At 36.3% G+C, this 21,259-nt stretch overlaps 3 protein-coding genes across 3 annotated transcripts; 1 reads left to right on the plus strand and 2 right to left on the minus strand.

Annotated features, from left to right (window-relative positions):
* The first annotated feature begins 2,070 nt into the window (after positions 1-2,070).
* Positions 2,071-12,200, plus strand: LOC132177929 (oligopeptide transporter 4-like). The gene is made up of 6 exons (XM_059590405.1): positions 2,071-2,592; positions 3,326-3,423; positions 8,569-9,132; positions 9,228-9,480; positions 9,683-9,865; positions 11,586-12,200. Exons 1-6 carry the CDS (start codon positions 2,071-2,073, stop codon positions 12,198-12,200), a joined length of 2,235 nt encoding a protein of 744 aa, XP_059446388.1.
* A 297-nt stretch (positions 12,201-12,497) lies between these two features.
* LOC132177930 (uncharacterized) lies at positions 12,498-16,609 on the minus strand. Its single transcript, XM_059590406.1, has 8 exons — positions 15,777-16,609; positions 15,092-15,446; positions 14,690-14,906; positions 14,216-14,549; positions 13,823-13,989; positions 13,616-13,699; positions 13,350-13,555; positions 12,498-13,049 (listed from the first exon to the last, which is right to left on the minus strand). The coding sequence occupies exons 1-8, from the start codon at positions 16,607-16,609 to the stop codon at positions 12,498-12,500; spliced, it is 2,748 nt and encodes a 915-aa protein (XP_059446389.1).
* Positions 16,610-17,265: 656 nt separating this feature from the next.
* On the minus strand, positions 17,266-18,126 carry LOC132177932 (uncharacterized). Its single transcript, XM_059590407.1, has one exon. It carries the CDS (start codon positions 18,124-18,126, stop codon positions 17,266-17,268), a length of 861 nt encoding a protein of 286 aa, XP_059446390.1.
* Positions 18,127-21,259: the final 3,133 nt, after the last annotated feature.

Raw genomic sequence — 21,259 nt, forward strand, 5'->3', positions numbered from 1 at the left:
TTTGCAATTTTAATAAATCAACAATTTTTTTATATTATTGAATCAATTGGCTCATTTGTTTGCTGTTGTGATTGTGGGTAATTCCACGATTACATAGTCCACGATTACATAGTCCTTGTAGTTCTTTCAGGATTTGTCAATTCGGGGTAACTAAGTGGTTGTGCTTAGATGTGTATTCTTGAGATGCTTGGGATCTCAAGCTTTTGGTAATCTATCTGGAGTTTAGACTGTCGGGTAGATTTGTATTAATACTTTGTTTGGCATGTTTAGGATTTTTTTGTATAACGTTTTGGTTGTAATGTTTTATATTAATAAATTAGAAGCTCTAGTATTTTCTTTGAAAATTATGTTGTCTTTTAGACGAGTAAACAAATTTAGTACTGCTTTTTCCGTTGCGAGATTATCTTATATTTCTGATGTCGTAACATCACGTGGAAGCCGAAGGTTTCCGCTTACAATTTTGCTGGTTCAAATATCGGGGCGTTACATAAATTTTTTAGCCTATATCTTTTTCACGTTAAAGTTGTAACTGATGAGGAAGAGAAATGATATTTTGTTGACTCTCATACTATTGCCATACAACTATGATGATGTGACAGTGAATATCAGACATTGATTTTTATTTTTACAAGCTTTCGTTGATCTAAATGTTGATTTTCATTGTCACATCATTATAGTTGTATGGTAGTAGTATAAGAGTCTACTAAATAGCATTACTTGATGATGAATCATAGGCTTATTTATAGATAGATCAAAACTTTTAGGGGAAAGTTCATATACCCCCTCAAACTACCACTTAATTGACAATGTCAATGCCCCTCCTAATGATGAAAATACCCTTAAAAAAAATTAAAAACTAAAAATTTAAAATAAAAATAAAAAAGAAAAAGAAAAAGAAAAAGGGAGAGTAAATTTATTTTAAAATTTTGGTTTTGCAAAAGAAATAAAATTTTTAAAAATGTTTTTTTTTTTCTCAAATTTATAGAGGTATTTTTGTCTTATTGACAAAAATTTATGATCATTTTTGTCTTTTTGCTGGCATTGAGAGGACATTGTTAATTTTTTTATAGTTTGGAAGGATATTATCAATTAGGTGATAGTTTGAGGTGATTATGCAAACTTTTCCCAAACTTTTATCTATAATCAACTGTTAGTTCCTTTCATTAAGAGAGCAATTTATGATGAACAAGAAACACCCTTTCATCTTAATAGTTATTTATATTTTTTAATCACCCAAAATTTTTAGTTTAACAAAAATTCTTTTAATGTAATATAATATATAATATATGTGACATGTGGGTCACTTTAAATCTGTAGTAGAAAATGTGTTCTAATATATTAAACAAAAATAATAATAAAATAAATTAACAATCAAATTCATCTAGGCTACCACGGCTTAGTAGGCCTCCTCTAGTGTAGAAGCACATATCCAAAAATACTCACTCTAAAAATATCTAAGGTACCTTAAGATACCATTCCTATTTTTCTTTCCATATCTTTGACTTGATAGATACACTTTCTCACATCTTTGATATTTTTCTTTCCATGTCATAGAAATTTCAAAATTCTCTCTCCTTCTCATGAAAACCCACCCTATAAAGGGAATTTGTTTGAGTGAACAAATTCTTTAGGAGAATACTCAAATAACTTATTTTAGATAGGAGAATCTCATAGATTCACAAATACTTTTTCCTAATTCTTTATTAACAACAAGATGATCTTTAAATAGAATACAAATACTATTAATTAATCCTAATCCTAATTTTAGATAACTGAATCTTAATTGAAAATAATCTAATTCTAATGTGATGGAATTTACTAAACATATCTCACCCTAATCTTATCCCTAACAACAACTTTCTCACTTTTCTTGCAGCCAACTCCTGGCCATCCTTCCCTTCTCAACTTGTCTACTTTTCTTTTCTATGTAATTTAGAGAAAAAAGAGGTTTGGGTTTAGCTGTCTAGGTCTCACCCCTCACAAGTAGGGCATCCATTAATCAATAGGTACCCAAATTCTCCTGCTAAAACCAACACTCCCATTAATCCATCCCTTTTTCTTCCCTCACCAATGGCCACCCTAGAAAAACAAACACCTAATCCTGATGCGACCACCACTGCCGTCGGTGATATCGTCGATGAGGACGATATCTCTCCTATCGAGGAAGTCCGGCTAACCGTGTCCAACACCGATGATCCGACCCAACCAGTATGGACCTTGCGAATGTGGAGTTTGGGCTTAATCTCATGTGCCCTCCTCTCCTTCCTTAACCAGTTCTTCTCATACCGGACCGAGCCCATCATCATAACCCAAATAACCGTCGTGGTGGCGACCCTCCCCATCGGCCGCTTCATGGCCGCCGCCCTCCCCACAACCCAGTTCAGAATACCAGGGTTTGGATCGATGTTATTCTCTCTTAACCCGGGTCCCTTTAACATGAAGGAGCATGTACTCATTTCCATCTTTGCCAATGCTGGCTCTGCATTCGGAAATGGGCCAGCTTATGCTGTTTATATTGTTGATATAGTCAAAGCCTTATACCACCGGAATATATCCTTTGTGGCTGGTTGGCTTCTTATTATCACTACTCAGGTAATAGTAATATCTTGCTCAAAAAAAAAAAAAAAAAGGTAATAGTAATATCCTTGCTTAGAAAAAATGAAGAAGGTAATAGTTATGGCATCTCTTTTATTATTAAACTTTTACTAAATTTACTAAATAATAATTAGATAATAAAAACATTATTTGCATATTAGTTATGACATCTCTTTTATTCTTGTCATTTTAAGTTTTAGTTCAAACTAAATAGTTGATAATTAGACAGAAGAATCATGAGGAGGGATGTAAATATATAGAGGTACTCATAAAAATGTATAAACAACACTTATCCGTTGTTAATAACGAGTAATTAATAGTTGAAAAGGTTTAATTTTTATATAAATCTATAAATTAAGTATAATTTTGATAACTCTAAGTGACACTGAAGTGTATATAGAAAATTCATAATTTTTTTTTAATAAAAGATTATGCAGTCAACGTAATTCCCTAAGGTTTTTGTAAAATATTCATTTTCCCTATCTTTTCTTCTAATCTGATGTGTAGCTCATTCATTGAAGAAAAGCAAAACAATTAATTAAGAAAAATTTAACGATTACCAATAAATGAGTTACACATCAGTTTAGTAAACCTCTGTTAGTAAAAGTTTTAGTACCTCTAGCACTCTTTGTAGAGTATTTATTTTCTTTTTTTCTAAGCTTTCACGGTAATGTCCCTTACTAAAGACATACAAATCAATATTATTCATTGGGTATGGTTGGCTTTACAGGTGCTCGGATATGGTTGGGCTGGGCTATTGAGGAAGTATGTGGTGGAGCCGGCCCATATGTGGTGGCCGTCCACTCTCGTTCAGGTCTCACTTTTTCGGTATGTAAACTTTTCCTTGTTGTTGACCAAAATATACTCTTTTTATTTTGGGTTAAATACACTTAAGGTCTTTGAATTACCAGCTAAAAAAAAAAAAAAAAAAAAAAAACTCACAAATTGATAGTGTGACACTTGGATATATCAAACTATCATTTTGAGGCAAAAATGCCCTCAATTAGAGTTGTCTATTAGAATGGATAAAATTTGGCCAAAATTTTCTAAAAAATATCCTTACTTTGACCATGGAAAAAATAAATTTACTCTTTATAATATTAATCAACAAAAAAAGACTTTGTTTGTTTGTTTGTTTGTTTTTTTTTTTATTTTATTTTTTTTTATTTTATTTTTTTTATTTTAATTTTTAAAAAAAGGGAGGCGAAGGGGGGAGGTGATTTAAAGGTGTCGAGGGTGGCCGTGAGCCACCCCAGAGTGGTTGGAGGTGTATCGTGATCCAGCCCTATGGGTTGGGGGTGGCCACGAGTCACCTCCAGAGTTGTTAGGGTTGGTCCATGAGCCACCCCCACATGTTGTGGGGATGGTTTGGCCACCCTTTGGGCTGTGCCCTTTTTTTTTTTATAATTAATTAATTGATTAATCTTTTGTTTTTGTTTTTTTTTTTAATAAAAAAATAGGGGTATTATAGGACGGTTGACATAGGGGCTTATATGCAACAAAATAATAGTTTGAGGTGTCCAAATGTCACACATGTAAGCTATCAGTTTGTGGGATTTTTTTTTTTTTGAAAATAGAGGGTAGTTCATGGGGCTTAAATTTTGCATCATTACATCAACCAGAATAAGCTGTTGAACCCATGACTATGGACGGTACCAAAATTGTTTATTGGGAGCCAATGTATGAATGAAGGGCCAAGCTTGTTAAATTACTAGAAAACGTGTGGACTATTTTAATTGAAATATGAGATAAATTATGGAGACAAGGTTCGAACTCAAAATATCGACTTTGATACCATGTTAAATTATCACTTATCTTAAAAGCTTAACTTAAAAGAAAATGATAAATTTAATCCTTTAGGCCTCGTTTGGTTTGCGGAATGTTTAGTCCATTGAAAAATAAATAGTTACTACTGGGAATAAAAGAATGTAGAATAGAATAGAACAACACACATGCAAAAATTGAAATTAAATCAAAATTATGAAAAACCCCATATTTTGTTTTTCCAACTTATATTAAAAAAAAACAAAAAAAAAAAAACCTTGAAATAAAATAAATGGCCGTGTATGGGGCCACCCCAAAATGCGATGGGGTGGTCGCACCACCCATGACCTCTTTTGCAGGTGGCCGACCACCCCAATGGGTGGTCAAGCCACCCACTTTATTTTTCATCTTTTTTATTTTGTTTTAAGTTGTTTTTAAAAAAATTATATGGGCTTTTTTTTTTTAAATGTATTTCATTCCTTAAGGATTAGCTAAGTCACTCATTTTTTAGCGGCTTAGTTAATCTTGTGTGTATGAGATTAGTAGGAATAAACTATTCATAGAAATAGTGTGTAACCAAATAAAGGAATAGCTATATCATAGGGTAAGCTATTCATTTTTAGAGGTCTATTCCGCAAACCAAACGAGACCTTAATATTTTAATAAAGCTTAATTTTGTTTGGGTTAGAAAAGTATTTCTCACCCTTTTATTACTTGCCTTCGAGAGTAATATTGTTAATCACTTAAGCAACAAGGATATTGTTCAGCTCACCTTGGAAGTCAAAGGGCCAAAAATAAATGGAAGAAGCATAAAATAGGGAAAAAGGTGAAGCCACCTAAGGTTAATGGGCCTCCTCAAGTAATTGAGGTTCATGAGAATGGACAAAACAGTGATAAGTCTCGTATCAGTAGAAAGTTTGGGAATATTTAGAAAGATTGCTACAAACGTAAGCATGGTTCGAAAGAAAGCTAAGCATTTAGCTTGCATATGTTTCGAATCAAATCTTACTGAAGTTGCTTCCAATGCTTGGTGGATTGAATCATGTTCTACGTTCATGTTTCTAATTCAATGCAAGGCTCCCTTAATATCCGGACCTTAAGCCCAGATGAAAATTTCATAGCCATGAAAAATGGAGTCAAATTTCCTATCGTTGCCATTGGGACCTTTCGTTTGTTTATCGATAATGGCTGTTACCTGATTTGTTTCACACACTTTATCTTCCTTCTATTTCTAGAAATTTGGTTTTTTTAATTTGTCTAAACTTCATCTTGATGGCTATTACTTTATATTATGCAACAAAAGATTAAGATTATTTTAAAAATACCTCTTTTGGTGGTTTTAAGTTTCTATGTGATGGTTTGCAAAATTTGAATTTTAATAGTCATTTTGCCCAAAACCTTCTAATCCTGTATCATAAATTCATAATGTTGGAACTAAACGTAGCATGATTAATTCCTCCATCTTGTGGCACGGACGACTAGGTCATATATCCAAAGAAAAATAAGAGAGATTAGTAAAAGATGGATTCTTTCGAACCTAGACTTATTGATTTTGGAATGTGTGGATTTTATTAAGGAAAAACAAAGTAAACAAACAAAGGATATAGGTTTTACTATCCTACACATAGTATGAAAATTGTTGAATCCGACAATGTCAAATTTCTTGAGAATTGTGAAATTAATGGGAGTGATAAACCTTCCAAATGCGGTTATTCAAGCAGTTAGGGTAAAAGTTCCACTACCCATAACTTCTAAAGAACTTATTGTTCCTAGAGTTGTAGAACTGTTTGACAAGGTCGAACTACAATTTAATGATCAATTACTCCATGATGAGATTATCACTGGAAATAGCATTAAGGAGATCTTAAAGAGAACGAAGATATACTATTTCACATAATTATGTGGTTTATTTATAGGAATCTGGTTTTGATATAAGGCCAAGTAAGGATCTGATTTTTTTTCACAAGTGTGGCATTCCACGTCATCTGGGTATGGAGATGGAGATGTGCTTATATGTATACTTACACCCTTCATGACAACAACGCGTTTTAATGTCGTGATGATCATGATCCCTTCAGAACTCTGCAGTTAAACAAGCTTATGCGAGAGTAGTACTAGGATGGGTGACCTCCTGGGAAGTCTGATTTGAGGGAGCCAAAAGCGGACAATATAATGTGTTAATGGGGTAGGGTGTTACAACAAGCCATTGAAAGTAATAATTCTGTTAAATGGATTGATGCCATAAATGATGAATTGAAATCAATGGACTAAAATAAAGTCTAGGATCTTATTGAATTACCTAAATGATACAAGACAATGAGGTGTAAATGAGTCTTCAAGACTAAGTGCAACTCTCATGGCAATAATAAAGGATATAAAGCCAGACTTGTGGCCGAATGTTTTAGTTAGAAAGGGGACATTGATTAAAAGGAGACTTTCTATCCCGTATCCAAGAATGACTCAAAATTATTATGGCTTTGGTAGCTCATTATAATTTAGAGTTGCACCAAATGGATGTGAAAACTGCTTTTCTAAATGGCAGTTTAGAGGAGGAAGTCTATATGGATCAGCCTGAAGGCTTCTCAATAAAAAGGAAAAAAAAAAAAAAATACATGATTTTTAAATTAAATAAGTCAATATATGGACTTAAACAAGCTTCTAGACAATCATATCTTAATTTTAATAATACTATTACTTCCTTCAGTTTTAAGGAAAATATTGTTGATCAGTGTATATACTTGAGGGTTAGTGGGAGCAAGTTTCTGTTTCTGATTTTGTGTTAACCATATATTTCTTACAAGTAGTGATCTTGGTTTATTGCACAAACCAAGAAATTTCTATCTAAGAACTTTGAAATGAAGATATGGGTAATGCAACCTATGTGATTTGGAATAGAAATATTCCAAGATCGATCATGTGGTTTGTTAGGATATATTGTCTTAAAAACAATATATTGAAAGACTTTTTATAGAGATTTGTCATGGCAATCTATTAAGCTTGTGTTGCTCTAATCAGAAATGAGATATGTTTAGTCTCATACAATGCCCATAGAATGAATGGGAACGTAAACATATCGGAACAATTTCTTATGCTTCTTTTGTAGGAAGCTTAATGTATGCACATACTCGCACTAGGCTGGACATTAGTTTTGCAGTTGGTATTTTGGGTAGATACCAAAGCAATCCTGGAATTGATCATTGGAAAGTTGTAAAGAAAATGATGAGGTACTTGTGAGGAACAAAATATTACATGCTCACCTTTAAGGCCACATTTAATTTATTATTGTTGCAGAACTTTATCTCAAGACTTGAAATTTTTGACACTATTGCTAAGCCGCTAAGAATTTATTGTGATAATTCTGCAACTGTGTTTTTCTCCAAGAACAATAGATATTCTAATGGTGCTAAGCACATAGAGCTTAAAATTTTTGTCATTAAAGAGGAAGTTCAAAAACGACGAGTGTCAATATAATATATTAATACATAGCTTATGGTTGCAGATCCATTAACAAAAGAGTTACTGCCAAAGACCTTTAAGGAACATGTTAACAGAATGGGTCTTGATTGTAACCCATAGTGCCCATAATGTTTATGGATTGTGATGTTTGCTTATGTTATCAGACACTTTTGAGTTCTCATTAAATATGGTTATGATTTTTCCTGTTTTTATTTTTATTTTTTTGTACGTGTATATAAAATTGGATGAATGATAACACACTAGTCAGTTGTTTGATTATGGTATTTATGATGACCAAATTAAAGTAAGCATGAATTAGATTTTTTGCGTGCTTAATGTTAACCTTATTAAGTCTAAAACATTATTAGTCATATGGGTTAAGTGGGAGATTATAAGAATTTAATGTCCTACATGACATGACACATGAAAATTTATTAGACTCTTAACATTATAAGGTCATATAATTCTAATCCTATTAAATTGTTGGCTAATTAAGAGAAGTGGTTTCTTATTGAATGAATTCTTTGGTGGGAAGTGGAGTTATAGAAGAATAAGAACACCGGTCCTCTCTTTAACCTATAAACATACATAATTTCCATAAGGTAGCTTTGTGTAACTTAAGAGGGTCAATGAGAGAAACCATTTTCTGGTGTTTATACTTTTAGATCAAGAATTAAGAAGCTTTGTGTGATTAATTAAATAGTATATTGAGTTGTCACTTAATTCATAGTAATCTGATATTGAAATATGCAGGGCTTTGCATGAGAAAGAAGAGAGGCGCATGTCAAGGGGAAAGTTCTTCGTAATTGCACTAATTTGCAGTTTTGCATGGTACACTGTGCCAGGCTACCTCTTCTCAACACTTACAAACATCTCATGGGTTTGCTGGGCATTCTCCAAGTCAGTCACTGCCCAGCAGCTTGGCTCAGGCATGCAAGGGCTTGGACTAGGAGCACTGACACTCGATTGGGCAGCCGTGGCATCCTTCTTGTTCAGCCCCGTCATCAGCCCCTTCTTCTCTATTGTCAACATATTTGTAGGCTATGTATTGATACTCTACATAGCAATCCCTATAGCATACTGGGGATTTGACTTGTACAGTGCAAGTAGATTTCCCATTTTCTCTTCAGATTTGTTTACATCCCAAGGTCAGCCATACAACATATCAGCTATTGTCAATGACAAGTTTGAGTTAGATCTAGCAAAATACGAGGAGCAAGGACCAATTCATTTAAGCATGTTTTTTGCTCTCACTTATGGCTTTGGCTTTGCCACCGTTGCTGCCACCCTTACCCATGTGGCCTTCTTCAATGGAAGGTAATGTACAATTAATTGACAAATGTGATATTTGAGAAAAGTTTAGTTGATAAATTAATTAATGTCAACTACTAAACTTTATAGTTAATGGACAGTGAAATTTATGAGCGATTTCGAGCTTCTTACAAGGGGAAGGAGGATATTCATACAAAATTGATGAGGAGCTACAAGGACATACCTTCCTGGTGGTTTTACTTGTTGCTTGCTGTGACACTTGTAGTTTCACTTGTACTTTGCACTGTTTTGAATGATCAGATCCAGATGCCATGGTGGGGGCTCATCTTTGCTTGTGCCATAGCCTATATTTTTACCCTTCCAATCAGTATCATAACTGCCACGACAAACCAGGTTGTTGGATTTTTCATATATAAATGGATTTATGTGATCACATTTCCTGAATTTTGATTGATGGTAGTCGTTACAATAAATTTCTTTGAGCACCTTAAATGGTAAGTATGTATGCAACCCTTTTCCTTGTGAGTATCTATATATGCAAAAGTAATATGTTGTTTTTGCACTAATAATGTTGTGATGCTTTATATATATATAGACACCAGGGCTAAACATAATAACAGAGTATATGATGGGGCTTATATATCCAGGAAGACCAATAGCCAATGTAAGCTTCAAAGTTTATGGCTACATGAGCATGGCTCAAGCTGTCTCCTTCCTCAATGATTTCAAGCTTGGACACTACATGAAGATTCCTCCAAGATCAATGTTCTTAGTTCAGGTAATCATTTATTTAATTACTACTATCAGTATATATATAACAAGTAAAATGACCAAAGTAAACACACCAGTTTAAGATGATTCAGATACTAACGCTCCGTTTGTTTCGTTGTAAAATAATTTTCGGAAAATGTTTTCCGTATTTTCGGGTGTTTGGTGCAACGTAAAATAATAGTCAACGAAAAATATTTTTCCTTTGATCGAAAATTTTTCTTTAATTTTCGGAAAATGGTTTACATTTTTGAAAACCGTAAACCATTTTTCGAGTTTGAGCATGTCATTCTAAAAACGACGGAGCCTGCCAAGACCCACCTAGGACCCCACCTGAGACTTGACTGGGACCCGCTCGGGACCCGACTGGACTCGCCCAAGACATGCCCAAAACCCACCTGAGACTTGACCGCCGAGACCCATGCGAGACTCGACCGGATCTGCCCTAGACTCGCCCAGGATCCCATCGAGACCTTGCCAGGACCCCATTGGGACCTTGCCGGGACTTGACCAGGACCCACCAGGGACTCTACCGAACCTCACCGGTCCTCACCTAGGACCTCGCCAAGACTCGCCCGAGACCTGTCCAGGACCTGCTGGGACCTCGTGGGGACCCTGTTGGGACTTGATCAGAACCTTGGCGGGACCTGACGTCGAAAAATATTTTTGGCGGAAAACATTTTCTTGAAAAATGATTTCTTAGAACACTAGAAGCAGATGCCCTATATGCCAGTCCCTTCCTTATGTTTAGGAAAAATTTCAAAAAAGTCACAAAAACTTATTCACATCAAATTCCCTACATTTAACCAACCCTTAAGGGTTGTTACGGTGTTTCTCAATGTGTAAGTGGTTTCCTATACATTATTTTAATATAAACATTTTTCTTTCCTCTCTCATCTTTCATCTTTTTGTTTTTAATTGAAAATTGTGTTGGGATTTTGTGAAAAAAGTGAGGGTAGGCAGGGAATTTGTATTTTGTAAAGAAATAATATTTTAATGGTATAAGAAAATGTAAGATAAGCTATTGTGAAATATATTTTTATACGGAAACAAAAAATAGTTTTGTGCCCTAAACGTCGAAAAGATCAAAGGGAAGCTGGGTGTGTATGAAAAATCATATTAAACTCTAAATTACAAAAATGTCCATGTCAGGTCCTGGGTTGATCTCGGCGGGGTCTTGGTAGGGTTAGGATACCTCTAAGACTTGGTCGAGACATTTTCGTAACTTAGAGTTTAATATATATATATATATAATTTCCTGTACAAAAAAAATCAATATATATATATATATTGATTTTTTTTGTAAGCGTCAAACATCGTAAATGTTTTTCAGGAAATTATTTTTCATAAAAATATTTTCTGTCTGAGAAAAGCATTGTTTCGACCTAAGCGTCGGATAAAAGGACAAAATTACATGACTCATTGAATGATGTTGAACTGAATGAAAGGAGATTTCATGGTGCAACCTATGTATTTACTTTTTCATTGCAAGTACCAGCCTAAATTATTAAATAACAAATTAAGCAACTATCTAGAGCAGAAAGCAACAAAGCTGTTAATAATTATACTTTTGAACCCTGAAATATTACAAATTCATAATGCATATGAACAAACACTCCTACATTCCTATAGGGATGAGTCATAAAAATTTCTTGACTCATTTAATGACAAGTTAATTCAACTAATATATATGCTCAACTAATCTACTGCATTTTCATGTGTATGCTTAGTTCATAGGAACAATTGTTGCTGGAACTGTCAACATTGGAGTAGCATGGTGGTTGCTAAATTCCATTGAGAACATATGCCAACCAGAGCTCCTTCCTGTCAACAGTCCCTGGACATGCCCTAGTGACAGAGTTTTCTTTGATGCATCTGTTATATGGGGTTTGGTGGGACCCAAACGGATCTTTGGAACTCTTGGAAGCTATCAAGCCATGAATTGGTTTTTCCTTATAGGTGCAATAGGCCCAGTTCTTGTTTGGCTATTGCACAAAGCATTCCCCAAGCAATCTTGGATTCCACTCATTAACCTTCCAGTCCTCCTGGGAGCAACAGGAATGATGCCTCCGGCAACATCCTTGAACTACACTTCCTGGATTATAGTTGGAACAATCTTTAACTATTTTGTTTTCCGGTACCGGAAGCAGTGGTGGCAGAGGTACAATTACATTCTTTCTGCAGCACTGGATGCTGGGGTGGCTTTCATGGGAGTATTGCTCTACTTTCCATTGGGCATGAATGGGATAGGTGTGGATTGGTGGGGCACGCGTGGGGAATACTGTGACTTAGCATCATGTCCAACAGCAAAGGGCATAGTTGTTGAAAATTGTCCAGTGAAGTGAAGCTTGTATTTTTCATCATACAACATTTTTGATGTTGCAGTACTGAAGCCAGAATTAATTGTGTCTTGTAATTTTATTTAGGTTTTTATTAGTTGATTAGGTTATTAGTTTTAATTTATCTTTTATTTAAACTTCAAAGTCAACATTATCTTTGTAATTTGATAAATGGGCTTAGATTATTTACGTAATAGATTGCCTTCTTGTTCGACAATCTTCATGAAGTGAATTTCCTTACTAACCCACTAGTAGACTTCTTATGGTCCTTTTTTTTTTTTTTTAATTGAATAAAGGAAAGGGCTACAGGGGAGGATCTTTTCCACCTCTGATCCGGATGGAAGAGAGAATGGGAGACCCTATGGGCATGCTTCCAAAAACAAGATTGGAAGCGGCCCACTTAGCTAAAGCATGTGCACGGAAGTTGGCACATCTAGACACTTTCGAAGCATTCCAGCTAGGAAAGGAGGATAAAGTAACAATAATGTCAGAAATACAATTTGCAATCGACCAAGAAGAGAAGAGGGAGGGATTATTAATAGCTAACACTACTAAAAGAGCATCTCCTTCTATACAAAATTTGTCACTAGTCAGAGAGACAGCCAAACGAGAAGTAAGAAGAGCAGCAAAAGCTTCTCCAGCTAGAGCATCTGTGGAGGATAACTTATGAGTAACTACCATGATCATGTTTCCAGAAGCATCTGAGATGACTCCCGCAGCAACAGAAAAAGAGCTACGAACAGCAACATCAAAATCAAAATTCCCCTTAAGCCACCCAAATGAAGGAGGAACCCAAATAGAAGGAGAGGTAGAATCTCTCCAAGCTGAGAGATGGTGCTCCAAAGAAGAGGAAATCTAGAAAGCGACTCTGGAAGGCACAGGCTCCACACCATCATGCACTAAAATATTTCTTCCCCTCCAAATATTATCCAAAGTAATAGTTGCAAACAACTGAAATTTATTAACATCATAATCTGGAATAGCAAGAGATTGAGCAGGTTAAATAATAGCTAAAATCCAATCCACTATAGGCTTATTAGAGAAGCCATCAATGATGAAAGGCCAAGGTGAATTTCTCCAAAGAAATCTAGCCAAGCTGCATTCCAAAAAAATATGACAAAGAGTCTCCAGAGGACCCTTACAAAAAGGGCAAACCCAAGCCTCCTCTACCTCTTGAACAACAAATCTACTAATGTTAGCTCTAGAGGGTAAGATATCCCAAGCTATTTTCCACAACAAATGCTTAAGCCTAGCTTGAAGTTTAAGACCCCAAAGGGAAAACCAGGCATCCTCAGCTAGAGGAGAGATACGGCCACCATGAACAACCGAAATATCATGAGCAGATTTTACCGAAAAGGTCCCTGTTGGAGAAGGGGCCCAAATCCACTTATCCATACAACTATGCTAGGGAAGATAAATACTGAGAATGTTCTGGACAGTACTAGGTTCAAAAAGATCAGCCAAGAGAGAGGCATTCCAGGAGCGATCTTCTTCCAAAATCAAATCTGCAACATTAAAAGAAGGAAGAGAAACCAAATTGACATTTGGAATAGGCTTCAAATTCGGATTCATAGGAATCCAAGGAGACTACCAAACCTCCACATTTAAATTGCAAGAAATAGCAATACAAGCACCCTTTTGGGCCACCAAACGGTTTTTAAGCAAATCTTTCCAAAGCCAAGAAGAAGACGGATTGGGAGGGGCATCCAAGAAAGAGACACCATTCTTGAGGTACTTTCCCCTAAGAGCATCAACCCAAAGAAGAGGTTGATTGGATGTCAACTTCCAACCCAACCTAGCCAATAAGGAATGATTCAAAAATTCCATAGAACGCATACCCAAACCACCCTGCGATTTAGGTTGACAAATACTTTTCCAAGCAAGAAAGGAAAGATTATACTTTTTTTTCTTGGGGAAAACCCCACCAAAATTTCCTTAGACCATAATTAATCACACCACAAAAGGACTTGGAAAGAAGGAAGATAGACATAAGATATGTGGGAATAGCATTCGCAACAGACTTCACAAGAGTAGTTCTAGCTGCTTGAGAGAGAAGGCGAGCTTTCCAACCTGTGATCTTTGAGAAAATTCTGTCCTTTAGCTCAATAAAGGAATCAGACTTTCTCTTGTGCATGAAGAGAGGGATACCAAGATACTTGGCTCTGGCAGGGATCAAATTGAGATTAAGAATGCCTTTAATAGAATTGTTCTTAGCTGGCCGACAATTTCTGCTGAAGAACACAGCTGACTTGGATACATTGATACACTGGCCAGACCACTTAGAATAAGTAGAAAGGCAGTTAAGAATAGCCCTTGCCTCACTAACATTTGCCCGAGAGAAAATCATAACATCATCTGCAAATAAGAGATGAGAAATAGGCGGACATGAACGTGCCATCTTAATACCATGCAGATTACCCAACACTTCTCCTTAAGGAACAACCTTGAAAGAATCTCTGAACCTAAAATAAAAAGGAACAGAGATAAAGGATCACCTTGCCGAAGGCCACGAGATGGGGTAAATTTTCCATAAGGGGCTCCATCAAGGAGAATGGAAAAAGAGGATGTAGTAATACATTGTCTAATCCATTGGACCCAAACAGGATGAAAACCAAGCAAGGTGAGAATCCTTAACAAAAAGTCCCACTCCATAGAATCAAAGGCCTTTTCCATATCAAGTTTTAAAGCCATCAAACTACCGATACCTTTTTTCTGCTTCATAGAATGGAATAATTCATGGGCAAGGATAGTATTATCATGAATGGACCTTCCCTTAAGAAAGCCAATTGCGAGGGAGAAACAATTTTATGCAAAAGAGGCTTAAAACAATTGGAGAGAATCTTAGAAATGATCTTATAATTAAAATTGGTAAGGCTAATAGGGCAGAAGTGATTCACCAGAGAAGGGTTATCAACTTTAGGAATAAGAGCAATGTTAGTATGATTGAACTCTTTTAGAAGAAAACCTCCCCTAAAGAAGGACTGCACAGAGACAACAACACTATCTTTCACAATAGGCCAGTAAGTTTTGTAAAAGAGACCCGTCATCCCATCCGGGCCAGGGGCTTTATTAAGCCCAAGCTCCTTAATAGCAACAAAAATCTCATGTTCATCAGGAATGGTACAAATACTAACATTTTCCTCAGCAGAAATGACGACATTCACTAAATCTGGCAAAGTATCAATCAAAGGGGGATGAGAGGTGGAAAAAATGTTACTGAAATGATCCACCAAATATGCACCAATATTTTCCCTACCACAAATAGGAGAACCATCCGAAGATTTAAGGCTAGAAATAGAGTTATACTTGCGACGAGACACAGTTAAGGCATAGAAAAAGTTTGTGTTGAGGTCCGTACAAGTGAGCCATAACTCTCTAGACTTTTGCTTCCACAGCACCTCCTCTCTCAAAAGGTCCTCTTGTAAATTCTACTGAAGAACAACTTCTCTATCCGAATTTGAAGAGGAATGAGGGCAACTCTGAATAATACGGATTTCAGCCATCAGTGATTTTATGTTTGCTTGAATATTGCCAAAATGCTGGTGATTCTAGGATTTTAAAGCAATCTTAGTATTCTTCCACTTCCTGCTCAAAGAGAAAGCTGGAGAGCCCTCAACCTCAGCCATCCAAGCTTCAACCACCACAGAGAAACTGGACTTATCATGAGTCCAAAAAGCCTCAAAACGAAAAGGTTTTGGAATATTCTGGTAAGAGCCCTCAGTAGAGAGCAAAATGGGGCAGTGATCCGATTGAGAGGCTGGCAGATGATTAATAACAGCATTGGGGAAAAGATGCACCCATTGTTGATTGGCTAAACCTCTATCAAGCCTTTCTTGAATATTAGCCTTACCAGACCGATGGTTGCTCCAAGTAAATTTGTTCCCAAAAAAACCCAAATCCACCAAAGCATTGTACTGAACAAAATCCACAAATTCACCTTGAGAAGAGGACCCAAAATTACATCCTCCACTCTTCTCAGCAGGAGAAAGAACAGAATTGAAATCCCCTTTAAGAAGCCACGGACCTCCAAAGGAATTTCCCAAATCCGACAAAAAAGGCCAAAAATCATGACAACCAGAAAAAGAAGCTGGCGCGTAAATGCAAGAAACCAGCCAAGGACAAACAGAAGGAGCAGAAAACAGCAAACAAGAGATACACCTCTTATCCAGCCTAACATGCTCAACATCAACACCAGCCTTCCAAGTCAGAAAAATCCCTCCTCGCACACCAACCGGAGGAACTTCCAACCAAGAAGAAAAACCCAAACCAAACGAGGAAGCTTGAAAACGAGAAGAAGGCACCATCGTCTCAGACAGAAAAAGAAGATCAGGTCTGTGATGCCTGATCAAAGCTCGTAGAACACGAATTGTCGGGTTATGAGCAAGGCCCCGAAAATTCCAATCTAAGAGCTTCATGGGACAGGTGGGGGCTGAACACAGCCCTCCACCTTAGCTGGAACATCCACAACAGACAAAATCTCCTCCAGAACAAACTGAGGAATTGAAAGAACCCGCAGGTCTTTGGGCTCAACATCATCCTCAGAAGATTGGGAAATAACCTTAGATTTCTTACAGGGGTAATCATGCACTAAGGGAATGGCAGGGGTGGAATGAAGTTTGGAGTAAGGGTGAAAACGTTTTTTGGTAATGGGGGGCAGAGTGTATTTTGGAGGTTTCAGTGAAAAAGAAGGAGGCAAAATTCTAGAAGAGCAAGGAGATAAATCTGGAGAAGAGCACGTGGCAGCTTTGGTAAAGAGGTTGGTTACATTCAAACTAGAAGAGAGATCATCTAATTTACACGTGGGGTTAGATGAACTAAGGGGTGAGGGTGTGACAGGGCACTTATTATCAGCTAGAGTGAGAATAAGTATGCTAGAAGTGTTGGGTTGAGTGAGCATTAATGAGGAGGTAGGGGTTTTCAACGGTAAATGGACAAGAGAAGACTTTTCATTAAATGCCTTTTGAGAAAAAACGGGGTTCAAAGAGAAAGGGTTTATTTGGATGGGATGGGGTGCAAAAACTTGAGATTGAGACTGGACACATGAGGTGCTAGGAGACTGAATGGGCATGAATTAACTTGGCTGGTTTGACTCAGTAGAAGCCGAATTTGAAACTGCAAGGGGAACTTCCACCACTGGTTCAATCATGCGAGCTAGAGGTTTATGAGCAGGAATAAGATTAACCACCCAAGTAAACTTCAAAGGACTAGCCTTCAAAATAACCCCATATCTCCCATGAGCAGGGGGACGATCAGCCACTGGACAAGCATAAGAGAGATGCCCTAACCTACCACAAAAATAGCAATATTCTGAGAGACGTTCATACTTATATTGAACCCACGTAGGAGCTTTTGGGGGATAATGGTGAGTGAATCCCGGAGTCAAAGGATGATGAAGCTTGATTAGAACTCGAAACCTCAAAAAACTTTTACGTGAAGGTTTATTATTTTCAGCATTATCAACCTCCAAGAGCTCACCCAAGCTGGAACCAATGCTGAAAGCATTTTCTGGAGTAATCATTTCCAAAGGCAAATCATGAACTTGCACCCAGAAGGCTCCAGTAGAAAAATCTATGTCCTTAATGGATTCAGACAAAGACCATTTCTTAAGAAACAATGGCGAACCTTTAATATTCCAAGGAGAGTTTTCCAACACTCTCATCAAGTCTTCCAGGTTATCAAAGGTGAACACCATCAGATCATCTTCACGGTCTTCAGTGGTTAGAGATATCAAAAACTTCCAGGCTAGGGAGATATTATTCTTGATGATAACTTTAGAAATGGGAATAAGAGAAATAACCTTACCCATTAAAGTGAGGGAGGGAAGATTTGAAGGATTTGGGGAAGGAGAAGATAACAGAGGGGGGGAATCAGACCAACTAAGAGAATTTGTATGATTGATGAGATCATCAATTTCCAGATTAATATTATCCATTATCAGGGGAAGGAAAAGGAAGGAAAAGCAAACAAGAAAAGAAGACAGTTGAACAGAGTTCAGGAACAAAACTCTACGAGAGAGTGGAGAGAGAACATAAAGTTTTTGATGACTTCTTATGGTCTTGGATGTCAATGGTTGTGGTTCGTAGGACAAATAACCACATCAAGAGAGGGATAGCTCAAGGCTTTTTCATCTCCTCTCTTGGAACAACATTGTTAGTTCTTGTGTTGGCTTAGTTCAGTTCCAAAACGCAAAGGTTATTGTTCACAGGCTCAAACACTAATATAGAATGCTAAGAATCAAATCTCCACCGTTCATAATGTAGATTCGTGTGTCATGAATGTCCCTGCAAATTTCAGCTCAATCAGGCCACAAATGCCCATCGATCGGAGCTGTTGATCAAGGCTTAACAGCATTTCCAGAATGCTGTTTTCTCCCCACTGCAGGCCATGTCTGGACAAGCTTTCCAGCAACCATTTTTTTGCTCCGCAAGGCCTTGTCCGGACAGCCCATTAACCTGTCCGGACACCCCGTACCTATTATGCCCAAAAACATGTTTTTAGTGGGCCTAGGTCTATGATTTGATGTACTAATATATATACATCATTATAGAAGAGAGAGGCATGAATTTTCGACCACAGAGAGTTCGTCTGAGGCAATGCTAAGAGAGATCATATGTGGTGAGCGTTAAATTGAATCTTTTCGAGTTTTAGTTATTCCTTTGATAAATCTACAGTAGAGAAGTCTATCGGAAGGGTCCGGTAAAGGAGAATCACGTTAAAGAAGATTGTTAGCAAGGAAAATAGTTGTAGGCTTGTCAATCTTATAGTGTTAAGGTCTTGCAAATGGTTGTAAGTGTACTCGCAAGCGCACGAGTCGTGTGCAATATAGCATGTGTGCAAGTGCGAAGTCGATCCACAGGAAATTGTGTTTGTGAAATTTAATTTCAATCTAAATCAATTATATCTTAACCTAGTTCTGAATGATTTTGATTTTGAAAATAAACAAATATAAACTAAATAAAATAAAAATAATCAAAAGCTAAACGACTAAGGTTTTAGAATTCACTTCACCAAATCAAACCATACATTCTCTCATGTTTTCATTCATGCATCCGACAAACAATTAAACTCTATATATATTCTATTGTTTTTTATAAACCAATTGAATCATTCGATGAATCCATCTCTATTACAAATCACAATGAATATCCAATTGAGATCAAATCATTCACTGTATCCGTAAATCACAATGGATATAAGTTTCAATCAAATCATTCGATGTATCCGTTGGATGAAACACAACGAATATCCAACGTTTTCACAATTTATAAACAACAATCAATCACAATTTTGTCACACAATTGAATTGAAACGAACATACATTACATTAAAGGACGGATTTGTGCGAACAAAACATAAAAATATAAAACTAATCAATGGTTAGGCTTCATCTTCAACCTTAGTTGAAAATTTAGCCTCTCATGACAAAAAAAATCATAAAGAAACTAAATTACTTCATTAAAATTAAAAATTTACAAAAGAATTCGGGGAAAATTTTAGTTTACCCCCCCAAAGTTGACAGCATTTTTCAATTTGAACACCAAACTTTTAATTTTTGCAATCCACCCCCCAAAAGTTTCAAATTTTTGCAATTTGACCAATTGCATCCAAAACTTCTCATCTTGCCCATAATTTTTATTTTTTTTATTTTTCATAAAAAATTAAAAAAAGAATTCGGGGTGGTCGTAGCCACCCTTTGCCCATCTAGCCATTTTTGCACCCCCAAATTTGTTTTATTTTTTTTTCATAAAAATAAAAATCAGTGGCAATATGGGAAATTTGAGATAATATTGGTCGAATTGAAAAAAATTGGAACTTTGTGGGGGTGGATAGCAAAAATTGAATCTTTGATGTTCGAATTGAAAACGCTGTCAACTTTGGGGGGGTAAACTGTAATTTTTCCAAGAATTTGAGTTCCAAGCTACAAAAACCCAGAAAACACTAAAAACGACCAAGAACGGCGCCCCTAGCGCGTCTCCGTACATTTACAATGGAAAATAATGATATTTATAAGCTAATTTTAAGATTTCAGCGCTGCCAGGTTGGCCGAGTACGCTCGATCGCACTCTAGGTGCGCTTGATCGCACTCGTGCAACATGTCTTCTAATGCGCAGGGCGCGAGTGCGCTCGAGCGCACTTCTAGTCCAAATTAGCCTACTCTCATAAAACATGACTTTGTAGATCTTTGAGTTAGCTTTTCAATGACATCAAGATCGCTTCAATCCGAGCTATACAACTCTAGATATGGCCTTTTTAGTGGAACTCATCGGGTGCGAATCATCCCTCGATCCCAATTTGTTGCCAATGCTCTATGAAGTGTCTTAAGCCCCAAAATTAATGGAATGAGTTGCAAATATCACTTTGAAGCCGCATTTTTCTCTTAACAACCTGCAAATCACTAAAACACCAAAACTAACCAAGACATCAAAACATAATAAAGCTAAAGGCTTAGTAAATGCAAATTAAGGGGTCAAAATATGCAATATTTGGCACTCATCATATAATCTCTGGATAATCTTTTGATAGTGATTTCCTAAGTTTGGCTGCTCCAGAGAAGTTTTATTTTTAGATCAGTTTCTAAAAGATTTCATCTTCGTAACTAAAATATATGTGTCTGCCTCTTTATTGCTTTATATATTTTGGGTGATTGAATTGTTTATTGCTTTATAGTATTAATTTCGCATAAATTGTGATAAACAAGTTTTTAGAGTCAACATAGCGTTTTTCAAACATGATATCACTTCTAGGAAGGAATAGCTCTCAAACTTGTTCCCCATGCAAGAACCTCCAAAATCTCTCAAAAGATTCTCATAAAAAACTAGAGACATCTGAAGTAAATGAGAGTATTTAGATTTTTTTCACATTTTATTCTTCACGTCACGATGGGAAATAGTTCATTTTAAGACGGATAGCTAAGGATCGAGTGGCCATACAACCAAGTAAGTGTTTTTACGTTTTTTTTATTATTTTATTTTATTTTATTTTAAAATGACATAGTTCTTCATAAATTTTGATATTGGGTTGAGATTTTTATTTTCCACTGTGCATTACTCATTTGTGCACATAAT

Source organism: Corylus avellana, chromosome ca4 (assembly GCF_901000735.1).
Source record: "Corylus avellana chromosome ca4, CavTom2PMs-1.0".
Lineage (NCBI taxonomy): Eukaryota > Viridiplantae > Streptophyta > Magnoliopsida > Fagales > Betulaceae > Corylus > Corylus avellana.